Source organism: Pleurodeles waltl, chromosome 4_2, assembly GCF_031143425.1.
Source record: "Pleurodeles waltl isolate 20211129_DDA chromosome 4_2, aPleWal1.hap1.20221129, whole genome shotgun sequence".
Taxonomy (NCBI): Eukaryota; Metazoa; Chordata; class Amphibia; order Caudata; family Salamandridae; genus Pleurodeles; species Pleurodeles waltl.
The window spans coordinates 13,002,215-13,026,076 of record NC_090443.1 but is presented as its reverse complement, the minus strand read 5'-3'; the positions used below and the strand labels follow the sequence as shown (position 1 = coordinate 13,026,076).

At 46.5% G+C, this 23,862-nt stretch overlaps 1 protein-coding gene across 1 annotated transcript in view; it reads left to right on the top strand.

Moving 5' to 3' along the window:
* STX10 (syntaxin 10) overlaps positions 1 to 23,862 on the top strand; it is a 113,261-nt gene that overhangs the window by 50,411 nt on the left and 38,988 nt on the right. The window contains exons 4-5 of the mRNA XM_069230403.1: positions 4,629 to 4,691; positions 18,826 to 18,942. Of these exons, the coding sequence (XP_069086504.1) occupies positions 4,629 to 4,691; positions 18,826 to 18,942 (180 nt within the window). The remainder of the gene's footprint in view (positions 1 to 4,628; positions 4,692 to 18,825; positions 18,943 to 23,862) is intronic.

The window sequence follows — 23,862 nt, the reverse complement described above, 5'->3', positions numbered from 1 at the left end:
TCGGTGTCTGTGAACGTCATGACCCTACCCAAAGCGTTTAGGAGGAGTGGCTCCTGATTGTCATTGGGAGCATATATTGTGGCCACTGTGAACGTGTATGTGTGGATGAAGTACGAAAGGAAAGTAGTTCACCTGTCAGCTCTGCCTGTATTTGCATGACATGTCCAGGAAAGTGTGTGGCTAACATGATTGCCACCCCTGCTTTCTTCTGTGACTTGAGAAAAACTGGCAATCAAACCAGCGGGAACATAGACGATGCCAATCGTTCCTGAGGAGATGAGTTTCTTGAAGAAGGCAGACATTGTATTTGGTATCTCTAAGCATGGAAAGGAGGTTTGTACGCTTTACTGGGGCATTGAGCCCCCGATCATTGAGGCTAAATATCTTAATCATGTAACAGTGTGAGTAATGGAGCACAGTTTACAAGGAGTTTGGGAGGTCTAGTGGCGTGTGTGATGCAGGCGTCCCTACTGATCTTCTACACCTGCCTTGGGGCCTACAAGAAAAGCACAAGGTAAGGGTTATAAAGTAAACAACAGTCTTCCCACTCCTGGAAATCAACTATGTCAAATGATGGGGAAACATGTCCATGGCAGTCCAGCATCTCTGAATCCACTCCTGGGGTATAGAAGGAGCTCTGCCTCACCTCACTGTTGCCATGCTCCCGTTGCGGCTTCGCCACTGAGGTCATGTCAGAGAAGGCTGGGATCTCCTCCGCAAGCTGTGCATGCGCGATCTGTGGGGCAGAATGGGCCATCCATGGGTTTAGTCATCGTCCGGGGCAGATGCGTTCCGTGAACGGTATTGCTGTTGATTTCTTGGCCGCACGTGAATGCCGGTTAGGCATAGCAGGAACCAGGCCAATGACTCGGTCATTGATGGTTGAGTATCGTCATCTGATACAGATTCATAGCCTAGGATGGCGCAGGCTTCTTCCAGGCAGCAAATGACGCGTGTCTCTTTGTTCCAGACTAACACCAGGTGGAAACAGGTGTCCTCAGCAGTAGTGAACCCTGTGTCCCCAGCACTAGCGAACCCAGTGTTCTCAGAGGAAGGCTGTGGCTGGCCCAAGGGTCCTATGACATTAGGGTGTCAGTGGGGAGAGGTCCTGGAAGACCCTAGTAAGTGTTCATGTCTTCGACTGCTGCCGTAATGAGTTATTTCTTCTTGAACAAGTTGATACATGTTAAAACATCTTGAGACATGCCTGGGTTCTTTCTGGGTATGCTAGGTCTGTGAGCGCAGTCCAGGATAATGTCCTTCTCTGCTTGGTTCAGGAGCATGTTTCGGAACAGCCGAACAACATAGTCCTCCAATGTCCCAGAATCTGCCTGCATAGGAGCACTTCTGATTCGGTGTTAGAACAGTGTGACCGGTTTTCAGGGTCTTCCAGGCGGTAATAGAGATCCTAATTTTTGTTGCGCAGTAGTTCCCTTCGGTGTTCATTTAGTTACTCCTCCCCATTGTGGGCCTCTGTTCTCGCCAGCTCGTCCAGTCATTGTTCCATGTCTCCTAAGTCCTTTTTGAGTTCCTTTACTTCCACTGCCTTGTCTTGTTTGAGAGCTGCAATATCTTCTCTCAGCGTCCTGAAGAGTTGTTCCAGAAATGTACGGATCACAGGCTCTTCCACCTAGGGATCCTCTGTCTTGGTGAGTTCTGCTTGCAAGGAGGTGTTAGGCTAATTATCAGGGCGGTGTTCCGGCTTCTGGGCGGGAGACTTACTCAATAGGTCCTTAACGGCGGTGTTCTCTTTTTTTGGAACATTGCTCCACCATGATATGTAGCAGAGTGCCCCCACGTAGTGCTAATGTGTCCCTTTGGGCTATGCCTTGGCGTAGGGTTGGATCCCCTGTGCAAAGGTCCTCAGGATCACTATGGCTCAGACGTGGAATGGAGGTTCTGAGCTGATGCATTGGTTTTCTGCTTCTGTTAGTCCCTGTGCCAACTCTGGGGTAGATGACGGGGCAGTGCCTGCACAGGCTGTAGATACCTTGGTGGCTGGGTGCAAGGTCACAAACGGCTGTTAATCAGCACATCCACAGTGAGGGTTTCAAGTGCTGTACCGCAGAGCACTGGGGTGAGAGGCAGGCCTGCCAGTAGGCCGCACAGAAGTCTGGTCGCAGTCTGCCCCGCACTCTGTTATCCACTGTAGACAAACTCCTGAGGCCCTGTTCTGTACCTCCCCGGGCAGGGCCAGGTTGCAGGGCGGTCATGCGGACATTGCTGCAGGGTGGACATGCAGCAATAAATTAGGGGCCAGTTGAGTAGTGTGCCTCTCCTCCGAGCAGTGCTTGCACTGAAAGCTAGCAGTAGAGGCTAGGTCGGGGCCCGACAGCTTGCCTCTCCCCACGTAATGTGTTCTCAAGGAGAAGATAGCAGTGCTCACCAGCTCAGTTGGGGGGGGGGGGTGTAAGGGCCGCCAGAGCTCCATCCCTTCTTGGCACACTGTCAGGGGGCAATGGGGGGGTCTGGTCGGCTTCAGTAGTGCCATAATGTGCTTCAACTCGCTCTGGGTGTTCGAAAGAACCATGCCACGGCCGCCATCTTGGAGCAATGGCAGCCAGCACCGCACTGCTGCAATTCAGCTATGGTGGGCGCATTGCTGTTGGAGTCCGCCTCGCCTGTATGCAGCAACACAACAGCACCGCTCTAGGAAGGTAGCGGCCCCCCGTGGTGCCCCGGCAGCACTTTTCCTTGCACGCGGGGCGAAGCTCTGTAGTCAAGTTGCAGCCAGGTGGCCATCTTGGACACACCCCTAGCTTGTACATTTTTTTTAAAAGATATTAACTTGTGACAGAGAAGGTCCTGTGCACCTGCATCGGAAGGGAATACTTTGAAGTTTTGAGAGTGAAACTGTTGAATGATTGCTACTCTTCCTTCACATTGGATCTCGATGTGGGAAAGCCTACAGACTGCTTTCCTGTTGAACTTTGGAAAATATGACAGACCACCTGAGAGAAGATTTTAGACTGCATCTACCATGAGCAGTAAACTGATCCATAAGGGAAAAGCCATGTTCTAGCTTCCTGGCTCGATATACTTGAGGACATCCCTATTGAGTGAAGTCATGTCCTCAAAGACATAATCATTCCTCGCATCCCAATGAAATACTCTACAGATCCCAAAATTTTTGCAAACTATATGTCCTTTTCAGAGCTTTGTTTTTTTTTGTATTCGTTTTTTTTGCAAAGGCAATTGAAACGGTCATCACCTACCAACTGTACTCCCACTTGGAATCAAATGGCCTCATAAGTGACTGACTTTCATTCGGTCGACAGGCTTCCTACATAACCTGGTGCCAGTAGAACAGTATTGTTATGGTTGCCTCCTCCCACTTGTCACTTGAAAATGGGCCAATTGTTATCTAAAATATCAAACATCAAATGTGGCTTTATTCCGGGCTTTGTCTTGTCACTAACCCAATTCAATTCAGATTTGGCCCCTCAACCCACCCCTACCCTCTGAACTCAAATCTTAAACTTCTGCCAGATGGAATATCACATGAATGTGAATGATGCTTAGTTGGAGCACTCATTTTGCTAGCTTACGCAAAAGTGGTAAAACGTTCACCACTACTTGGTTGAACTTTGTTGTACAAAGTTTTTGTTTGAACAAAGTAAGTTGTGTGTTTGGGATCACGCTTTTTAAGTCCACATCCACACGTGGGTTTTGGTGAAGTTGACTGATAGGCCTGAGTTGGTGACTGGCTTTGAAAAAGGCAAAAGAAATTGACCATAATACATGATGACCAAGAGTTAGGTGTCACACAGATGGTCACATCAAAGATTTTGTGGCAATGTTTGCTTTGTGGCTTCCACCATCTAATATTTTGATGAAAAGCGTAATCAACACTTTGTGCGCAATAGAAACAAGAGCTTGCAAGATGTGTTTGGTAGATGATATAATTCATCACCTCTCGGGGGGGGGGGGGGGGAAGGGGGTAATACTACACACATTCATGGCTGGCTTGGGAGAAAATGATCATTATACGTAGGCCTTCTTTACTAAGTGAACAAGCCTGAAAGGCAGTTCAGTGGAGGTGAATAAACTGCAATGGTTGGTGTAAATATTTCTGGATTGGTGTGTTGACTGTGTTTGCAAAACTTTGAATGAAGTTGTGAGCATTCTAAGGCAACACTCGTACACTGCTAGGCTCGATTGTTTGCTCAGGATAGCGTTTAGGAAACATTAATAATTTGATTTTTTTTTCTTTGATAATTTATTTCTGCTTTTAGACATATCTGCACCTAGCAAGTACTATCGTGTGTCCCATTTAGGAAAAACGGGACAAACTTAAAAAGGGGGACAATTGATGTATAGCTACTTTGGGAAGAGGCATTTGCAAAGGTGCTCTTAGTAGAGCTGTGTTCGTTGGCCAGCTGTTGAAAGATGTTTGCTGACACTCCGTTTTCTTCCAGTGCTCTTCAACCCACAGATTACTGACAAGTTAAGTGTGCTCCTGTTTCCTATTTCATTAGATGACGCCCCCCTAAAAAAATAGAACCCACGCATTAGGTGTCTGACCTCTGTCTGCACAGATTTACCCTCATCTTGGGTGAACCCAGACAGGCATATGTGCTGAAACAGTGAATTAAATCATACATTCTCTCTCCCTTTTTTGCTTTCAGGAAATGAGGGATCACATTTCTAGCCCATCGGCTCTTGCATTTGCAGAGCGGAAAAACAGAGAGGTGAGCAATAATTTGCATTTACATGTTCCTACTTTCCTCACACTTTCGCTCACATCGATCTATGCCTCTCTCATACTTTTATCTCCCCATTCATCCATTCCTCCATTCCTCAGTTTCTTTACTACTCATGAATTCTTCTTATTGCAAATTCCTCAAATGGTAAATCTTGTAAGGCACAAGACTAGACCCAAAACACGTGTAAAAGAACTCCCGAGTGCTGACACGTGGCACCTCAGGAGGCAAGACAGATTCATGATGAGTGCGGTCAGACATGATGATACAGGAACTCATATAAGTGCTGCCACTGTGCGATGATGCCTTTTCTTCTTTTAACGTACCATTCACTGCAGATCAGGAAATCCGTTATCAACAATTTCAGTACTTTACCAAATACATTTTGTTACAGATTGTTCGATGGTTCGATGGCACGTGTGGCTGTAGATATACATGCTCTACATACTCCTGCCATCTAGTGCTGGGTCCTAAGTGGTGCAAGTTGTTTTTCTTCGAAGAAGTGTTTCGAGTCACAAGATTGAGTGAATCCTCCTCTCTGTGATTTTGCGCATGGGCGTTGACTGCTTTGTTAGATTGTTTTCTCTCTGTCGGGTTTGGACGTGGGTGCCTCCACTCCATCTTTTCGACTCTGTTCGTTTTTTAATCTCTCTTTTCTGTTCCATCAGTATTGTATTTTGATTTGCGTTTTTCTATCTCAGCACTTTCAATGCTTTTGTCAGTTCGGGATTTGACTGACCACCTGCAGGGCATTAGCACCCGTCTCAGTCCTACCATCTGGGTGGCTCCGTATGGACAGGAATAGTTCTATGATGGAACGAACTCCATTTCCCATCTATTCACAGTGGCCAGCTGAATTCACACTCTTCAATCAACACCTTGTGTGCAACCTTTGCCTCTCTGCTGACCACCATGAGGTAGACTGCGACACCTGTAAGAAATTTCAAACTAAAAACACCCTTTAGGACCGTAAGGCTTGTTGACTGGAAATGGCTCAGAAGGTGCCGAAAGACACCCCCCAACCTCTATGGGGAAAAGGGCTTGCTCAGGAGGAACCGTCAGCGCAGGAGGAGGAATCTTTTTTTTCCATCCAGGACAGCTCCGAATCAGATGTGGAGTTTGACATTGAGAGCCAAGAGCTTTCCCAGTGCATTTGTACTGTGGTCCCTACTCCCACAGAAACCCTCCAAGAAGGCCCTACAGCATATTACAGAGGTTGATGGTCCACCACTGCAAGTCCGGCCATCGTCAATACCGAAAGACTGTCTATTTTGGTAGCCACCACCTTCCAAAACTATACCGAAAATGGTCGCAAAGACTAAAGCCTCAACCTCAACCACCTCGGACCGAGAGATCGTTTTGGTGTTGATCTGTAACTTGGGAACAGACTTTCACCAGTCCTTCTCCAGTTGAACCTATTCTTGAAAAGGTGGACGCTAGACTGTGCAAACTTCCGTTTTCAAGAAGGCACAGGCCACATCATAGCGACATCTTCCTCTCCTGTGCTTCCAAGTAAGGAAATTTACTTTTTATGAGGTCCTGATTGCTCCTGTCCCTCCAAAGAGGAGGACAAAGGACAAGGCTACTAGCCCAGCTCACCATCCTTCACCACCTCCCCTTCCATTTTCTCCTCCTCCTCCACCACCACTTTCATCACCTCCACCCCCTTCCTCTCCCCTCTGTCTACCTCAATCAACTGTACAAGGGGATGACACGCCACAGGGGTCACCACAATCTTACACTGGGGGTTTGGATGGTCTTCCTGATGATTCAGACCCTTGGTCATGCTTACGACCCTGATCTCATTGCGTTAAACGACCCAGATCTCTACCCTACTCCCCCACCTTTCCAGAGGACACTACCTCCTGTCAGCAAGTGGTCTCTAGAGCGGCAGATTTCCACCACGTAGAGCTTCACAAAGAACCCATCGAACAGGACTTTTTATTTGCTACTCTTTCCTCCACACATAGGGACACACAATATCTTCCCATGCTCCCTGCTATGCTCCATGCGGAGGACATATTTAAGGAACCTGTGTGCTCCAGAGTGATTATACCATGGGTGGATTAGAATCTGACCCACTTTACATCAGGGCACAGGTACCACCCGATTCTATAGTGGTCAGCTAATAGTTTCGCCACCAGGGACTCTCCTTCTCCAGAAAAGGGTAGTAAACAAATTGATGCTGCAGGAAAGAGGGTGGCGCCACTACCTGCAAATCATTGGCATATTGCCAATTCATGAGCCCTTTTGGCCTGGTACGACTGGGTACTTTGGGATGAGATGGGGGAATTGTTACAATACCTCCCTGAAGAGCACAATAGACAGGGACAACAAATTGTTTCAGAGGGCCAAATTATCACAAATACCTCTCTCTGGTGCGCTGTCAATACAGCAGCCCGGGGGATTAACACAAGTATCCTCTTGAGAAGGCATGCTTGGCTTTGGTGTTCTGGCTTCAAGCCAGAGGTCCATCAGGCATATTTGAACATTCCCTCTAACAAGGAGCACCTGTTTGGACCACAAGTAGATACAACCCTTGATAAAATTAAAAAGGACACCAACACTGCCAAGGCCATAGGCACCTTTCAAACTCCCACACAGAGAGGTTCCTTTTGTTGCCCTGAGTAGAAGGGGACATGGAAATCCTCCACTACAGAGGCTTCCACATCACACAGCAGGCAACCCCAGTCCTCTTACAGTAGAGGCTACTTCCAAGGCTCCTTCAGGAGGACAGATAAGAGGGAAAGGAAAGAGTATCTCCACACACCGATCCTGCTCTACTGCCAAACAGTGACTACCTACACCTTCCCCTGACCATCCAACACCTTTCGGGGGAAGACTCCAAAACATTTACACTGATGGGAAACGCTCACCATGGACCAATGGGTCTTTGCCACTATCCAACCTGGCTGTTGTCTGGAGCTTACTACCACACCTCCCAACATTCCCCCTCTCACACAAATGTTATCGCAAGAACACTTATCACTTTTCAAGCAAGAGGTCCAAGCCCTTCTTCTCAAAGGGGCCACGGAGCCCATCCCTCTGCAAATCCACAGTTCAGGAGTATACTCTCTATACTTCCTGATTGCCAAAAGGATGGTTCCCTTACAACATTACTGGATCTCAAACCTCTAAACAATCAGAACACTTCCACGCTGTCATTCTTCAGGATGTCATTCCACTTCTACAGCAAGGCAACTTTGACACCTCTAGACCTAAAGAGCGCCTACTTTCACATACCAGTTCACCCTGCACACCAAAAATGCTTAAGACTTGTCATTGCAGGCAAACCTTATCAGTTCAAAATCCTTCGCTTCGGGTGACTACTGCTCCCAGGGTGCTCACAAAATGTTTAGCAGTAGTCACAGCACACTTGCAAAGACAAAGGGGGTCATTCTGACCCTAGCGGTCATGGACCGCCAGGGCCAACGACCGCGGGAGCACCGCCAACAGGCTGGCGGTGCTCCCATGGGCATTCTGACCGCGGCGGTACAGCCGCGGTCAGAAACGGAAAACCGGCGGTGTCCCGCCGGTTTTCTGCTGCCCTGGGGAATCCTCCATGGCGGCGCTGCAGGCAGCGCCGCCATGGGGATTCCGACCCCCTTACCGCCAGCCTGGTTCTGGCGGTTTTGACCGCCAGAACCTGGCTGGCGGTAACGGGTGTCGTGGGGCCTCTGGGGGCCCCACTAAGATTTTCAGTGTCTGCATAGCAGACACTGAAAATCGCGACGGGTGCAACTGCACCCGTCGCACCCTTCCCACTCTGCCGGCTCCATTCGGAGCCGGCTTCCTCGTGGGAAGGGGTTTCCCGCTGGGCGGGTGCGCGGCCTTCTGGCGGTCGCCCGCCCGCCCAGCGGGAAACTCAGAATAACCGCGGCGGTCTTTTGACCGCGCAGCGGTATTCTGGCGGTTCCCGTTTGGCTGGCGGCGCCCGCCGCCAGCCAAACTCAGAATGACCCCCAAAATGTCTGTCTATTCTTATCTGGACGACTTGCTCATCAAAGCCAATACACTGCACGAGTGTCAAGAACACACTCAGATGACAGTGGATCTTCTTCACAAACTGGGGTTCACTCTCAACATTTCCAAATCACATCTCCAACCACTCAAAGTTCAACTTTACTTGGGAGCAAACATGAACACTCTTTAGGTTAGCGTATCCCAATCCAGCTTGCATTCAGAGTTTTCGGACAGTTCTCCCTCAGTTTCGGGAAAACCAATCCTTTACGATAAGGAACATCATGCTTCTCTCAGGGATAATGGCTTCTTGTGTTGCCATAGTTCCCCATGCCAGACCACACATGCATCCCTCACAGCAGTGTCTGTCTCGCCAGTGGTCTCAGTCACGAGGTCACTTGGAAGATCTAGTGTTAGTAGATTGCCAAACTCACCATTCTCTCCAATGGTGAAACACCACCAACCTTTTGAAGGGGCGGTCATTTCTAGATCCCCTGCCTCACATCACATTGATCAAAGACTGGTTGTGGTGCTCATCTCCAAGACTTGACCGTTCAGGATCTCTGGGATGTCAAACACCAGTCCCTACACATCAGCTACCTGGAACTTCAAAGTGTATTTCTAGCACTGAAGTCTTTCCTTCTTCACCTGTCCCACAAGGTTGCCCTTGTCTGAAGGGACAGCATGAGAGCCATGTATTAATTACCAAAACTTGGGGGGAGGGTAAGGGATCGCTGTCTTTACAACTATCACACCTGTCTCGGACCATATGGAATTAGGCTGTTTATCACCACATTTACCTATTGGTGGAATATATTCCGGGAATGGACAACAACTTTGCAGACCTGCTCAACAGGATGCAGCAAGAAGGCCACGAGTGGGAGCTCCACCCACAAGTCCTCCAGTCATGCTTCTAAAAGTGAGGGACTCTTTCGCCACAGCAGAAAACACAAAATGCCCAAACTTTGCTTCCATGGATCCACACCTACCAGCTAAGGGCAGCGCTGTATGGATAAGTTGGTCAGGGATATTTGCCTACTCTTTCCACCTCCCCCCCTCTCATTCCATTTCTAGTTCAAAGGATCAGGCAGACATCTCTTACCATAAGCCTTGTGGCTTCCACCTGGGCACGCCAGCCTTGGTTCACCACAATACTAGATTAGTATCCACACATTATACTAATATCTGGCATAGGCATCCAGACCCCAAGTTACTCAACCTTGCAATATAGCTGCGGAAATCATAGTTTAGTTATCTAGGTTTACTGCAGAATGTATGAACATTATCAAGGAAGCACACAGACCCACCACTAGAGCCTATTATGCTGCAAAATGCCAACACTTTGTTTGCTACTACCAACCCAAACGCATTGATCCTATCAAAGCCACAGTACAGGACATTGTTTGCTACCTGCTTCATTTGCAGAAAGCAAATCTCGCATACACTTCCATTCATTTACATCTCGCAGCCATAGCTGCACATCTCCAAAACAGAGAACACATTTCCTTATTCAAAATTCCAGCAATAAAAGCTTTTATGGAAGGACCCAAATGAGTTATTCCACCTAAGGTGCCTCCAGCCCCCTCATGAAACCTGAACATTGTACTCTCTGGGCTCATGGGTCCCCCATTTGAACCATTTCACTCATGTTGACTTCAATCATTTTCTTTAGTGGAAAGTAACTCTTAGTCTCCATCACATCACTTGTGTTAGTGAGCTCCAGGCACTAACCTTAGAAGAACCTTTCTTCCCAATTCCTAGGCATAAAGTAGTTCTTTGCATTAATCGTAAATTTCTACCTAAAGTGGTTTTGCAATTTAATTTCAATCAGTCTACTGAGCTTCCATTTTTCTTTCTGCGCCCAGATTCTCTTACGGAAAGAGCCCTTCACACATTAGATGTCAATAGGGCTCTCATGTTCTATATGGGCAGAAGTAAAGATTTTAGGAAAACCAAACAACTTTTTGTAGCTTTCTCCCCACCTCATAAAGGTAACCCAGTACTCAAATCGGCCATAGCCAGATGGCTAGTCAAAGGTATACAAACCTGCTACATTACGGCCAAAAGAACACATTGTACTAAAAAAAAAAAAGGGAGCTACTATGGCCTTCCTTGGAAACATTCCCAAAGCTGACATTTGTAAGGCAGCCACATTGTCTATACCAAACACCTTTACAAAACACTACTGTGTGGATGTTTTTAGCACATCAACAAGCCAGTGTAGGCCAGGAAGTGCTATGTACTCTTTTCCAGTCAACTACAACTCCCACAGGATAGCCACCACTTCTATGGAGGGACTGCGTTACAGTCTATGTAGAGCATGTGTATCTACAGCCACACTTGCTGTCGAACGGATTATGTCACTTACCCTGTAAGCATCTGTTTGTGGCATGTAGTGTTGTAGATTCACATTTGCCCTCCTTCCTCTCTTGATGCCCATAGCCGTTGCAGTTATATTATGCTTGTATATGTTTGTACACATGTATTTACACTTTGCATGGACATATCTTTTCCTAAACATCACTTTCACTCCTTTCTCACACACCTGCGGGAAAACAATCTAACAAAGGAGTCGATGCCAATACACTATCGCCAAGAGGCGGAGTCACTCGATCTTTTGACTCCAAACACCCAACACTAGATGGCAGGAGTATGCAGAGCTTGTGAATCTACAGCACTGCATCCCACAAACAGATGCTTACAGGGTAAGTAACATCCTTTTTTCACATGTACAGGGATGTTGACACTCTGAAGATGGCAGATTTCAAACTGTTTTGTGTGTGCCAGAAGCAAATGTCAGTTACATATCTGAACAGTGTCTGCCTTTGGTGTCATCTCCATGCATCACATTCTTCTGTGTCAAATGAACCCTAATGCAACAGAAATCCACCAGGGACTAGGAAGCCAAAATCTACTTCGCTGAGCACAAAAAGGAGATTCAGTCCTGCTCTCCAGTGTCTGATAAGGTGAAGTTGAGGGGCTAGTTGAAAAAGAAACATATGAAAAGTACACAAGGTTCTCCGACATCCAAACGCTAATGACCTTTCCTTTCAAACCCAGTGCCTAATCTCTAGCCATTGTGGTCCAAATCTCCTGGGGAATCATCAACTCCACAGCAAGTACGAGGTCTTTAGAGAGGCCATACTACAGATATTCTGGTTCTGGCTCCCTCTGTCAGGTGCATTGGGCCACAGGGCTTACCAGAGACCGCACTCAAATTGGGCTTTGCATCCACTTTTGTATATCAGGCCTTGCTGGTTGTTCCTCTTTCGATGCCAGTCCTGGATCCAGTTTCAGGTCTGGTCCAGAATTGCGATCCTTCCAAGGGTAGGATTCAGCCTGTGTTGAGCTATGCAAAGAATATGGAACAGCCGGTTGTGGAGGATGGATCCCCCCCCAGTTCCTGTACCATCAGGAGCATGGAAAGTATTTTTTGGGTCAGACTCTGATGCAGTACAATGTCTTCAACCTGCCAGACATGATGATGATGATGATGGGGGAGGTTGGACAACTTACTATTTCCCTTTTATACGAATACTGGCTTACATCTCAACTTAAAAAATGCCAGGGGTGTAGTTACTCTCCTCAGCATGTTATTTGTTCACCTTTAGTACCTCGTACTGAAGACGGTGATTCTTCTGCAGTTGGAGTAGGGAGGGAGGCATAAGTGCTAAAACTGCTCCCTCCCCAATCTGAAAAAACAAGGGTGAATCTTCTTACAGAGGATTTGCAGTGTCTGCCTTATACTTCAGAACCTCTCTTTATTTTTAGGTATGCTCTGTTCAACATGATTTTCTGCATTGGCTAAACCATTTTCTGTGCCACCTGTGACTCGCACCCTTGCTGTTCAATCTATACCCTGCTCCTGCGACCCTACATTTTTGACTCTTCATCCCACAACAGAGAGCCTTATAGTGCACGCTCCACTACAAGGTTAACCTAACTGCTTTTCTCCAGTTCATCAAGACAGGAATTCCAAGAGAAGTATTATTGCACTGCGTTCTTTGAATTCTGTCTGTCTGTTCAATAGCTACATTCACACCCTCTGCAGGTATCACATGTGCGGCATTGAGGTTCCTGCACTGCCTGAAAACCTACATAAGGCTTTTGTACTAACATTCCAAAATGGACAAGATGCAGTTAAACAGATTGTGTTCTGCAATTGGTACTCCAGACTCAGTTACCCGTGCAGTTTACATCATTGTCATTATGGTTATGCAGCACTAGATTTTCCAGAGACGTCCCTTCATCATTGATGCATATGCCCGTTTATGGGGTAAGACTTTGGAGAAAATGTAGTTGCAGCTCTAGAACGATTCAAAACCAGCAGAGCTTCGGCTTGTTTCCTGGGATAGTTATCCTAGCCCACAAATCCCGGCAACAATGCAGGAAGTTTCAAGGTTAGTCTGGGGTCCTCACTTTTCACCAGCTGCAGCATTCACAACCAATCCAGCAACCAGCACAGAGCTTCTATGGTGTCTGAGCCATTGCCAAGGTTTGAGGACGGCAGCATCAGTTTACTTTGTCTCTAGGCAGCACTTCCAAATCTTGTTAATTTGCCCTCTAACAGGCATCTAGGGCTGCCTACTCCCCTGGCACAGAATCACTTCAGACCTATAAGTTTTCCAGTTTTTCCATGGTGCTGATGTACTTCTCTTTCTGGAAGTCCCCTCCTCACTTTCCCCTATTTCCCCCAGATGTTCCACACCAGAATACTTTCCAACGAAGTGTGGATGTTGTGTGCCAAATGGGCTTTCAAGCTTGTTTTAAGGTGGAGCAAGGAATGGTCCGTTACTTATGTTAGACTTACTGGCTCCCAAAAAGAATGAGGGCTTGACACCAACCTTAGACCTCAGAAAAATAAGTTAAAGATGATGAAAGGTGCAGTTTAAGCTGGCCTTGGACCACAAGGCTTGCATGATGTTTCTGATCTGATGCTGCAGGATGAGTATGTTTTTTGTACTAGACCTGTGATCCCACAGGAAGTAGCTACACTTTGTGATGGTATTTGACAACTTCTAGTTATCCATTATGCCCTTAAGCCTTGCATCATCCCCTTTAAGCCTTACATCGGCCCCTCAAGTATTTAGGAAGACCATGTCAGTGATTATAGCCCGGCTGTAGGAAGTTGGCTCTGTATGCACTATTTCAAAGTAAGGAATAGTATGCACAGAGTCCAAGGGTTCGCCTTAGAGGTAAGATAGTGGCAAAAAGAGATAATACTAATGCTGTATTTTGTGGTAGTGTGGTCGCGCAGTAGGCTTATCAAAGGAGTAGTGTTAAGCATTTGTTGTACATACACAAGCAATAAATGGGGAACACACACTCAAAGACAATTCCAGGCCAATAGGTTTTTGTATAGAAAAATATATTTTCTTAGTTTATTTTAAGAACCACAGGTTCAAATTTTACATGTAATACTTTGAATAAAAGGTATTGCAGGTAAGTACTTTAGGAACTTTGAATAATCACAATAGCATATATACTTTTCAAATAAAACACATATAGCTATTTTAAAACTAGACACTTAGTGCAATTTTCACAGTTCCTAGGGGAGGTAAGTAATTGTTAGTTCTTGTAGGTAAGTAAACCACCTACGGGGTTCAAGTTTGTGTCCAAGGTAGCCCACCTTTGGGGGTTCAGAGCAACCCCAAAGTTACCACACCAGCAGCTCAGGGTCGGTCAGGTGCAGAGTTCAAAGTGGTGGCCAAAACGCATAGGCTTCAATGGAGAAGGGGGTGCCCCGGTTCCAGTCTACCAGCAGGTAAGTACCCGCGTCTTCGGAGGGCAGACCAGGGGGGTTTTGTAGGGCACCGGGGGGGACACAAGTTAGCACAGAAGGTACACCCTCAACAGCACGGGGGCGGCCAGGTGCAGTGTGCAAACACACGTCGGGTTTCCAATGGAAATCAATGGGAGACCAAGGGGTCTCTTCAGCGATGCAGGCAAGGGGGGGGCTCCTCGGGGTAGCCACCACCTGGGCAAGGAAGAGGGCCTCCTGGGGGTCACTCCTGCACTGGAGTTCCGATCTTTAAGGTCCTGGGGGCTGCGGGTGCAGGGTCTTTTCCAGGCGTCGGGATCTGGGAGTCCGGCAGTCGCGGTCAGGGGGGGCCTCGGGATTCCCTCTGCAGGCGTTGCTGTGGGGGATCAGGGGGGGCAACTCTGGCTACTCACGGTCTCGTAGTCGCCGGGGAGTCCTCCCTGAAGTGTTTGTTCTACACAAGTCGAGCCGGGGGCGTCGGGTGCAGAGTTGCAAGTCTCACGCTTCTGGCGGGAAACACAGTTGTCTTTAAGTTACTTCTTTGGAAACAAAGTTGCAGTCTTGGGTGTACAGGGCCGCTGTTCTCGGGAGTTTCTTGGTCCTTTTAGAGCAGGGCAGTCCTCTGAGGATTCAGAGGTCGCTGGTCCTGGGGAAAGCGTTGCTTGAGCAGTTTCTTCAGAAGGTGGGGAGACAGTCCGGTAGAGCTGGAGCCAAAGCAGTTGGTGTCTCCGTCTTCTCTGCAGGGTTTTTCAGCTCAGCAGTCCTCTTCTTCTTAGGTTGCAGGAATCTGTGTTCCTAGGTTCAGGGGAGCCCCTAAATACAGAATTTAGGGGTGTGTTTAGGTCAGGGAGGGCAGTAGCCAATGGCTACTAGCCCTGAGGGTGGCTACACCCTCTTTGTGCCTCCTCCCAAGGGGAGGGGGTCACATTCCTATCCCTACTGGGGGGATTCTCCATCTGCAAGATGGAGGATTCCTAAAAGTCAGAGTCACTTCAGCTCAGGTTGCCTTAGGGGCTGTCCTGACTGGCCAGTGACTCCTCCTTGTTTTTCTCATTATCTCCTCCGGCCCTGCCGCCAAAAGTGGGGCCGTGGCTGGAGGGGGCGGGCAACTCCACTAGCTGGAATGCCCTGTGGTGCTGTAACAAAGGGGGTGAGCCTTTGAGGCTCACCGCCAGGTGTTACAGCTCCTGCAAGGGGGAGGTGATAAGCATCTCCACCCAGTGCAGGCTTTGTTACTAGCCACAGAGTGACAAAGGCACTCTCCCCATGTGGCCAGCAACATGTCTCGAGTGTGGCAGGCTGCTAAAACCAGTCAGCCTACACAGGTAGTTGGTTAAGGTTTCAGGGGGCACCTCTAAGGTGCCCTCTGGGGTGTATGTTACAATAAAATGTACACTGGCATCAGTGTGCATTTATTGTGCTGAGAAGTTTGATACCAAACTTCCCAGTTTTCAGTGTAGCCATTATGGTGCTGTGGAGTTCGTGTTTGACAGATTCCCAGACCATATACTCTTATTGCTACCCTGCACTTACAATGTCTAAGGTTTGGCTTAGACACTGTAGGGGCACAGTGCTCATGCACTGGTGCCCTCACCTATGGTATAGTGCACCCTGCCTTAGGACTGTAAGGCCTGCTAGAGGGGTGACTTATCTATACTGCATAGGCAGTGTGAGGTTGGCATGGCACCCTGAGGGGAGTGCCATGTCGACTTACTCGTTTTGTCCTCACCAGCCCACACAAGCTGGCAAGCAGTGTGTCTGTGCTGAGTGAGGGGTCCCCAGGGTGGCATAAGATATGCTGCAGCCCTTAGAGACCTTCCCTGGCATCAGGGCCCTTGGTACCAGGGGCACCAGTTACAAGGGACTTACCTGGATGCCAGGGTGTGCCAGTTGTGAAAACAAAAGTACAGGTTAGGGAAAGAACACTGGTGCTGGGGCCTGGTTAGCAGGCCTCAGCACACTTTCAAATCAAAACATAGCATCAGCAAAGGCAAAAAGTCAGGGGGTAACCATGCCAAGGAGGCATTTCCTTACACCGGCGATCCATGTATTCCTGTACCTCGGTGACTGACTGATAAAGAGGAACTTGCTTCAGCTAGTTTCTGACTACCTGGAGAAAATACCATCCTGGATTATTCCTTTCATCCAGTCCCCTCTTCATTCACAGAAGCTACCCTTTATCTTCACAGTGGACACAGTCACTTTGAGAGCTTTTCTATCTCCATAGTGGGTCTTCTATTCTGCTTGTAACCCACACTCTGTGGCACATGTGCACTCTATAATGTAACCTGCATCTGCAGTGGGCCTAAAATCTGTCGAAACGTATCAGACAAGATTTGTGTCCCTGTCAAGATGGCTTGACAGCTCCAGTGATAGTCGACTGCAGACCGTACTTCCAGACTCCGCTAGAAGTCATGTTGGGGATGGCTGAATCACATTTCAGGTGGTGAGGTCTCTTGGACATGGTAGAGAAAAGAGGTCTCTGATCTGCGTTGGAGCATCAGGGCAGATGAACTCAGCAGATGTCATCTTGTAGACCACAAGAGGCAACTGCTTCTGAAGATGGTGCAGGGCACACCATTGGTTGGGTGCACCATTTTTTTCCACCTCCAAATATGCTCAGTGTCCTGCATTTTTAATATTCTAGTTTCCCATTCAAGGGTCATTTTGGGAGATAAATGGCACCTTTGGGCCTTCGGGCTCCTTGTATGACTTCGGCCTCCTTGTATGACTTCCACCTCTGCCTTTGATACCACAGGTTGCATCCTGTCTGTTGGATTAGCCACCTGTTAGGCTGTAAATGAGGGTGTGTATTTGGTTTTTAACGATAAGTTATTTTTTGGCAGACTTGTTTTTTCATGTAGCATGGAAATTTTGACTGCTCATAATCTGAGGCCATACATGAGCCTGACTTGTGTTTTTTGTTTTGTACCCACTGTGAAGGTCAGCCATCATACAAAAAAAATAAAAAGCCATTGCAAAGGAAGTCCACAGCAAAGATGTTTACAGTGGTGCAGCATTATCTGCTGCTGAGGAAGGGTGGTCAGCCTCTGCTGAACCTTGCTCATCTATTCACTAAAAGTGAGCTGGGATCGAGCATAGCTCACTCTGACAGCAGAGTAGGGTAATCTTTGAGCATGTCTGAGGCTTGTGAACCTGAAAACTGTATTTCTTACAGTTCTGCTCCTCATGTCAGCAAGCAGCAGGTCTCGTAATTTTAGATTCTGTTTATTATCCTTTCCCCGACAAGATTGTCCTTAGCAGCTGTGCATCCTTTCTTCCAAAAGTGGTGCCAGTTTTCCACATGGTGTCCGTTTTCCATTTCTTTTTTCCACCACATCCATCTAAAGAGCTGGAGAGACTGAACTGGTGTAGATCCACACCATGCCCTTTGTTTCTACACGGATAGGATTAAGAAGTATTGTGTTGAAAATCAACTTGGTGGGTTTGCCAATGCAAAAAAAGGATAGTGGGTCCATAAACATATTTCATCAAGATGAATTAACCTTTGCATCAAACTGTTATACATTGGCCAAGAAGGGCTTTGGGCTCATTTTACTAGGGTGGAAGCCGCCACAACCACATTCCTAGCCTGTAGTGTTCTGGTTTTGGACATTGTCAATGCAGTCACATGAGAATCTGTCCATACTTTCACCAGATAATTCTTTGAGTCTTAAATCCATAGGGATCTCATTTAGTCTGCTCAGTCCTGCAGGACTTTCTGGTATAACTCCACTCCTCGGAGGTGGATTTGCTTTAGTGCTGATTCTCTAAAGTGAGGAATATGTGATAGGTCTTATTACTGGTGGATACTTTAGCTAACCATAGAATCCTCACTTGGGACTCTTCCCAGGTATCACACTGGATCTTGATAATGGTTGCAATAGCTCCTGCTCACTGGCAGTCCACATCTTTGACCTCAATGGTGACTCCATCCCGCCACTGACATGACAAGATAGAGCTGCTTATCACCCCTGCATGCTGGCATCAGTTATCTAATTTTTTCTATGCCCTCAGAGGCCGAGCGAGGCTGACACGACTCAGTTGCAGTGTCAGGAAACTAACTAGGGACCCCAAAAGTCCACTTCATAAATAAGGAGGACAGTGAGGAATCTGCTATTTGACAGTCCACCACAAACAGCATTACCAAAGGTAAGTAAGTACCTTTTAGTATTTTATTTTATTCTGACTACACTGCCCTCCTTTTTTTTCCTTTTTTTTTTTCCCCTCTCTGGCCTCCCTCACAGGTTATCTGTTCTTGAGGAAGCGTTCTTCCTTCATCCATTCCAATTTTCTCGCAACCTCTTTGTTTTATTCTTTGCTTTCTCTAGCTCCTCCTTTCTTTGTTACCTTCTCTAAATATGTTGTCCCTTTCTTTTTTCTATTTCTCAATTTGGGCAGATGCTTGTCGGTGGAAATGTGGCTCAGAAGCAATATACAGATCGCTACAGCCGCTTGGATGAGGAGCTAATCTCAGCCAATTCTCGTTACGTAGAGGACCAGCAGGCTCAGCAGCAGGTGAGACCCCATACACTAAAAAGCACCAGAAGCAGAGTTTTCTCTTCTAGCTGTACATGAGAACCTATGACTCCTGCCACAGCCTTCAGAATTAGCTGTGTAACTTATACATGTAATAACTATAAAATCTCTTAACAGCCTTGTGGGTAACAGGAGAACTCCCCAATTGGCAGTGTGAATCTTTCCTGGATTCACATGCTGTGCATTATACCACTACCTGGTGACTGGATCCAGAAACCATCAGTCGAAGGACTGCAAAGGTTGTAGTAATTTTCAACCTAAGACGCCAAAGGTGAGGGACAAGAAAAAGGGAGGGGGGCTTATCATGCGATGACACTGTTGCAGAAACAAACTTCCAGGGAAGAGCTGGACGTCTCCACCAACGGGTAGAACCCAGAGGGAACAGAACTGGTGCTGGGAAACTCTTGACACGATGAGTCTGAGTCATAAAGGTGGTGTTCAAGAAGTAGACCCATGAGTGGGCTCAAGTGTCAGGTAACAACACAACAACAGTGCTTGGGTGCTGAAACAATCAGTCAAAACACTCCAAAACCATTCAGTTGCTGAAAGTTTTGGCAATCGAGGGGGAACAAAAACACTGATATAAAAATAAGGACAACGCTTATGGCAAACTCTCAAATCCGAAGGGCAATTGAGAGCGCAGGAGGGAGAAGCAAGTTTGTGAAACAAACCTTCAGCTCTAAAGAAGAGACCGTGGATGGCGAACAAAAGATTTCCTAAGTCGAGAGAAAGAAACAGGGGCTCAAAGTGGAAATGGTGGCTTTGCTTTAATTGAAAAGGGATTTTGACAATTTCTTAAAGGTATACAAGGCACCAGCCTTCCTCCTCAAGGGAAAGCTCTATGGGAGCAAGAACAGAAGACAGAGTAACCATAACTGAAGGCTCCAGCAGCACTTTAAACTAGACAGGAGCCAGAAGTGGAGATCTATGTATAAAAAAGGGCAACCCGGGGAAGGTCAGGTTGAACACAAGTTCTTTGGTGGGAAAGGCTCAATAGATGAAAGTTGGCAGCATGTCGAAACTGACTACCCAGAAGAGGAAATAGACACATTGCTCAAGATCCTCACCACCAAATGGAATTTTCACATGTAACGGAATCATGAAGAGAGTTGCAGACAAGCATGGAGTAGAATTAGAGGAGCAACAACCCGAAACCTGTGTTTTTTAAACACTCTTGCCCTCTGAAAGGAAGAACCAATACGTTCCAGTGCAGTCTAGCATTCTAGACCAAGGAAGGGCGGCCTTTAAGGAGCCAGCTGTTGCTAAGGTATTGACCACCAGGGTTTGAAAAAAATATATAAACCAGCCTACATTAGTGGTAGTGTGAAAGTAGACTCCATTATTGTTACTCCAGGTCGGAAAACAGGAAATACACAGACAGCCATGGGACCACTGCCTGACGAGGAAAGCAAGCGTATATGGATGGCACACGTAGGTAGAGGGAAAACATTGAAGATTTGATTCAAATGCTCCTGACTAGTGTAAAAAGTAAAAATAACTTAAGAGTGTGATGCTGGAGGGAAAGACCATTGCTAATATCTTTTTTAAATTGGCATTGCACGCAGTTGAGGCTGTTAGTAGACTATTCTGTACAGGCACTACCTTGAGGAGACTTGCTTGTTTGCAGGTGTCTGGTTTCAAGGAGGAAGTACATGCAGCAGTCATCAACGTGCCTTTTGCTGTCGACACCCTAATTGGAAACATAGTTGTCGTAGTTTGGACTCTTGCTCTGAGCAAGACTGCTGGTCTCAGGATGACAGTACTTTCGTTTGTAGGTGACTGTCTCTTCCTACAACTAGTTGTAACTGTTGTCCAAACCTTACCGGCTTACTAGCAGTACCTCACCAGAAACACAATAGTAAAAGGTGATTTGTAGCAGTCACTTACGCATGGACTCAAAGTAAGATCTCTCAGGGTTGTCGTGGTTAAACGGAAATTACCCTTTTCTCACAGATTTATTATGTCTCATACAAACAAAGGCAATAACACAGATGCAGTGAAATTATAATAGTTTTTATTCAACATAACTGCAATTTGTGATAAGTGGCATGAACTGCAATGATTAGGATAATGAATATACCAAGCAACAGTATTGTGAAGAAGAGAGTCATTGTTATAAAGACCCCCACCATTGTGCAATATATAAAAGAAATATATGTACATGTATAAGATGGAATATGCCCTAATACCCTAAGGAGAATAGGTCTAACCTCCTACCTAAAAGGAGAGCTGGGTTCGTTAAACCTAATCTGCCAAAGCCGTGTCCATGAGAGGAGCCCCCAACCCTTGTTACCTTGGAATGAGGTCTCTATATCAGACTCCGAAGGGACACGAAGACTGGGTCAGCGTCAAGATGACTGCAGCATCGGTATCAGCGATGGTGGCGATGCCCTCTGGTCGGAATCCCTCTGATTATCTGTCTAAAGTGTGTTGTATGTATACAGATCTACAAGGTCCCCTGACATAAGTGTTATTCATAACAATAGATAACAGGCATGCTTGGGACGGCAATTAATATCAACAATCCCTCGAAAGTATAGAGAGGGAAAATCCCTAAGTGTGAATACCTACTGTATGTTTGTCTTTCGTGCTTGATCTTGACGCCTTGGCGCAGTGACACTGATAATAGAACCCATAACAAGTGGCCTAACTATAAACAAGGCCGCCATCTTAAAGGAAATAAATAATTAAATGGACTAAGACAGAGCAAGCTAAGTAGGTTAAAAGTCACTGGGTGACGGGGGCACAAGTCTGCAAGCCAGAGGCTAAGCTAACTCCTGTTATCCCGTTAAAACAAACTAGGATTCACTACATAGTGGACAAGGCTCTCTAGAACAGAACAAAATGAGACTGCAAGCCAGTGGGAGTCTTCATGGGAGCGCACGCTTCAAGGAAAAGGTGCCCCACAAGGGGAGGGGCTCAGCCAGTAGTAGCTGTGCACTCATCTCTCATGCCACATGCCTCTTCCCACAGAGAGCCAACGGACTGACACTACACTAATGTCCCAAGGCAGCCCTTCTGTGGAAGAGTGCAAGGTAGAGGGTCAGACTCAAGAGGGGCAGGACCTCCCTACAACCGACTCTACATCAGGGCCCCCTCACTTCTAACACCAGTGGAGGGGAGAATTTCTTCAGCAATGGAGTGCCATCATTCCAACATGGAGACAATATCAAACTATAAAAACAACCATCAAATGTCAGACCTAAATGAAGGATAATGAAGAATGAAGAACAAAGAAGCCTCAAAGTGGATTTATAGGCTCTATTGCACAAACTGTCTGTAGGAGAGTTCCAGTAAAATAGATTAGTCAGGGAGTATGCTGTGTTTAAATCCTCGTACCAAAGCCAAACAAGACTTTGAGACCCATCTTAGACCAGAAAGTCGTACAATAGTACATCAGGACCTGAAAATTCCAGATGACGTCTCTGCAAGAGGTTATTCTATGACTGCGAAGGGGAGACTACTTGGCAGTTATAGACCTGTAGGATGCATACCTACAGACACGCATCTGTCCCGAGGTTTGTCTTGAAAATGGTACATTACCACTTCAGTGTTTTGCCATTTTGGCTAAAACCTGCCACCAGAATGTTTACAAAATGTCTAGCTGGTGTGGGGGCACACCTGAGAGCAAAGTGGATTTGTGTATAGCCATGCTTTATGGACTGCTTGATAAAAGCAAAGTGGTTCACAAAATGTCAGGACAGTATAAATGCTGGCGTACAAATTCTCATCACTTGGATTTCTCCATAAAACTACAAAAAAATCATCAGCCATACCACAGCGTGAAAATGTTCTTGGGAGCAAAGCTAAACTCAAGAGAAGCCAACACATTTGCTGTTCAAAAGAGAATAATGGCATTGACAGAACAAGTTCACCTTTACCATAAGGAGCAAGCTCGGACAGTGAAGATAGTGGGGAAATTGAAGGGTATAATGACTTGCTGGATCCATCTAATTCCTGGTGCAAGACTGCACATGAGGCCACTACATGAGCGGATACAGAGATGGTGGTGACAGGACATTGGGAGAATCTACTGATTGTAAACGACAGTCCACATAGAACTGCAGTGGTACAATTTAACAAACATTACGATAGGCATACCATTCAAACATCCATCTTCCACAGTCACCATCACAATTTATGCCTCACAGACGAGGTGGAGGGGCCCACATGGGCAAAGTAAAGTACAAGGGCCTGTGGAGCCAATAAGACGCAGTGAATCACGTAAATGTGCTGTAATGCAACATGGTTTTCCTAGCATTGAAATCTTTTTAAACAAAGACAATGAGAAGTTTAGTACAAGTACAGGTCTACAGCTCCACTCCGGTTTTACCCCAACAAACAAGGAGGGACAGGATCACACAAACTGTCCACACTAGCACAGGAAATTTGGACGTTGGCCCTACAGTGGCAAATTACACTGGTGGCACTACATGTACCAGGAGTCCAAAACAAAGAGGTGGACAGGTTAAGCAGCCAAGCAAGCCCCTCACTATTGGGAGCAGAAACAACAAGCGGTAGATAATGTATTCAGAAGGCGGGGTACACCATGGACAGATTTAAAAAAAAAAAAACAAAAAAAAATTGACCCAGGAAAAGGCAAAATGCCAAAGCTAGATTCACAAACCACTGGTCACCTGAGAATACTCGGTCTATAGAAGGCCATTATACTGCAGTGGGGTAACCCAGTTAACCTCAGGACCTGGGTAATATTTAGTACAAAAAACATATGATCCTGTTGGAGCAGAACGATTCACAGTATAACAGTTCTTTAGTGACTGAATGTATAGGGATAAGAATCCCCCATAGATCAGAAGCACATTATAAAGAATTGAACAACCAGAAACAAACTATATAGAAGGAATACACAACCAGAAATTGAATTCTGTTATTTGCATT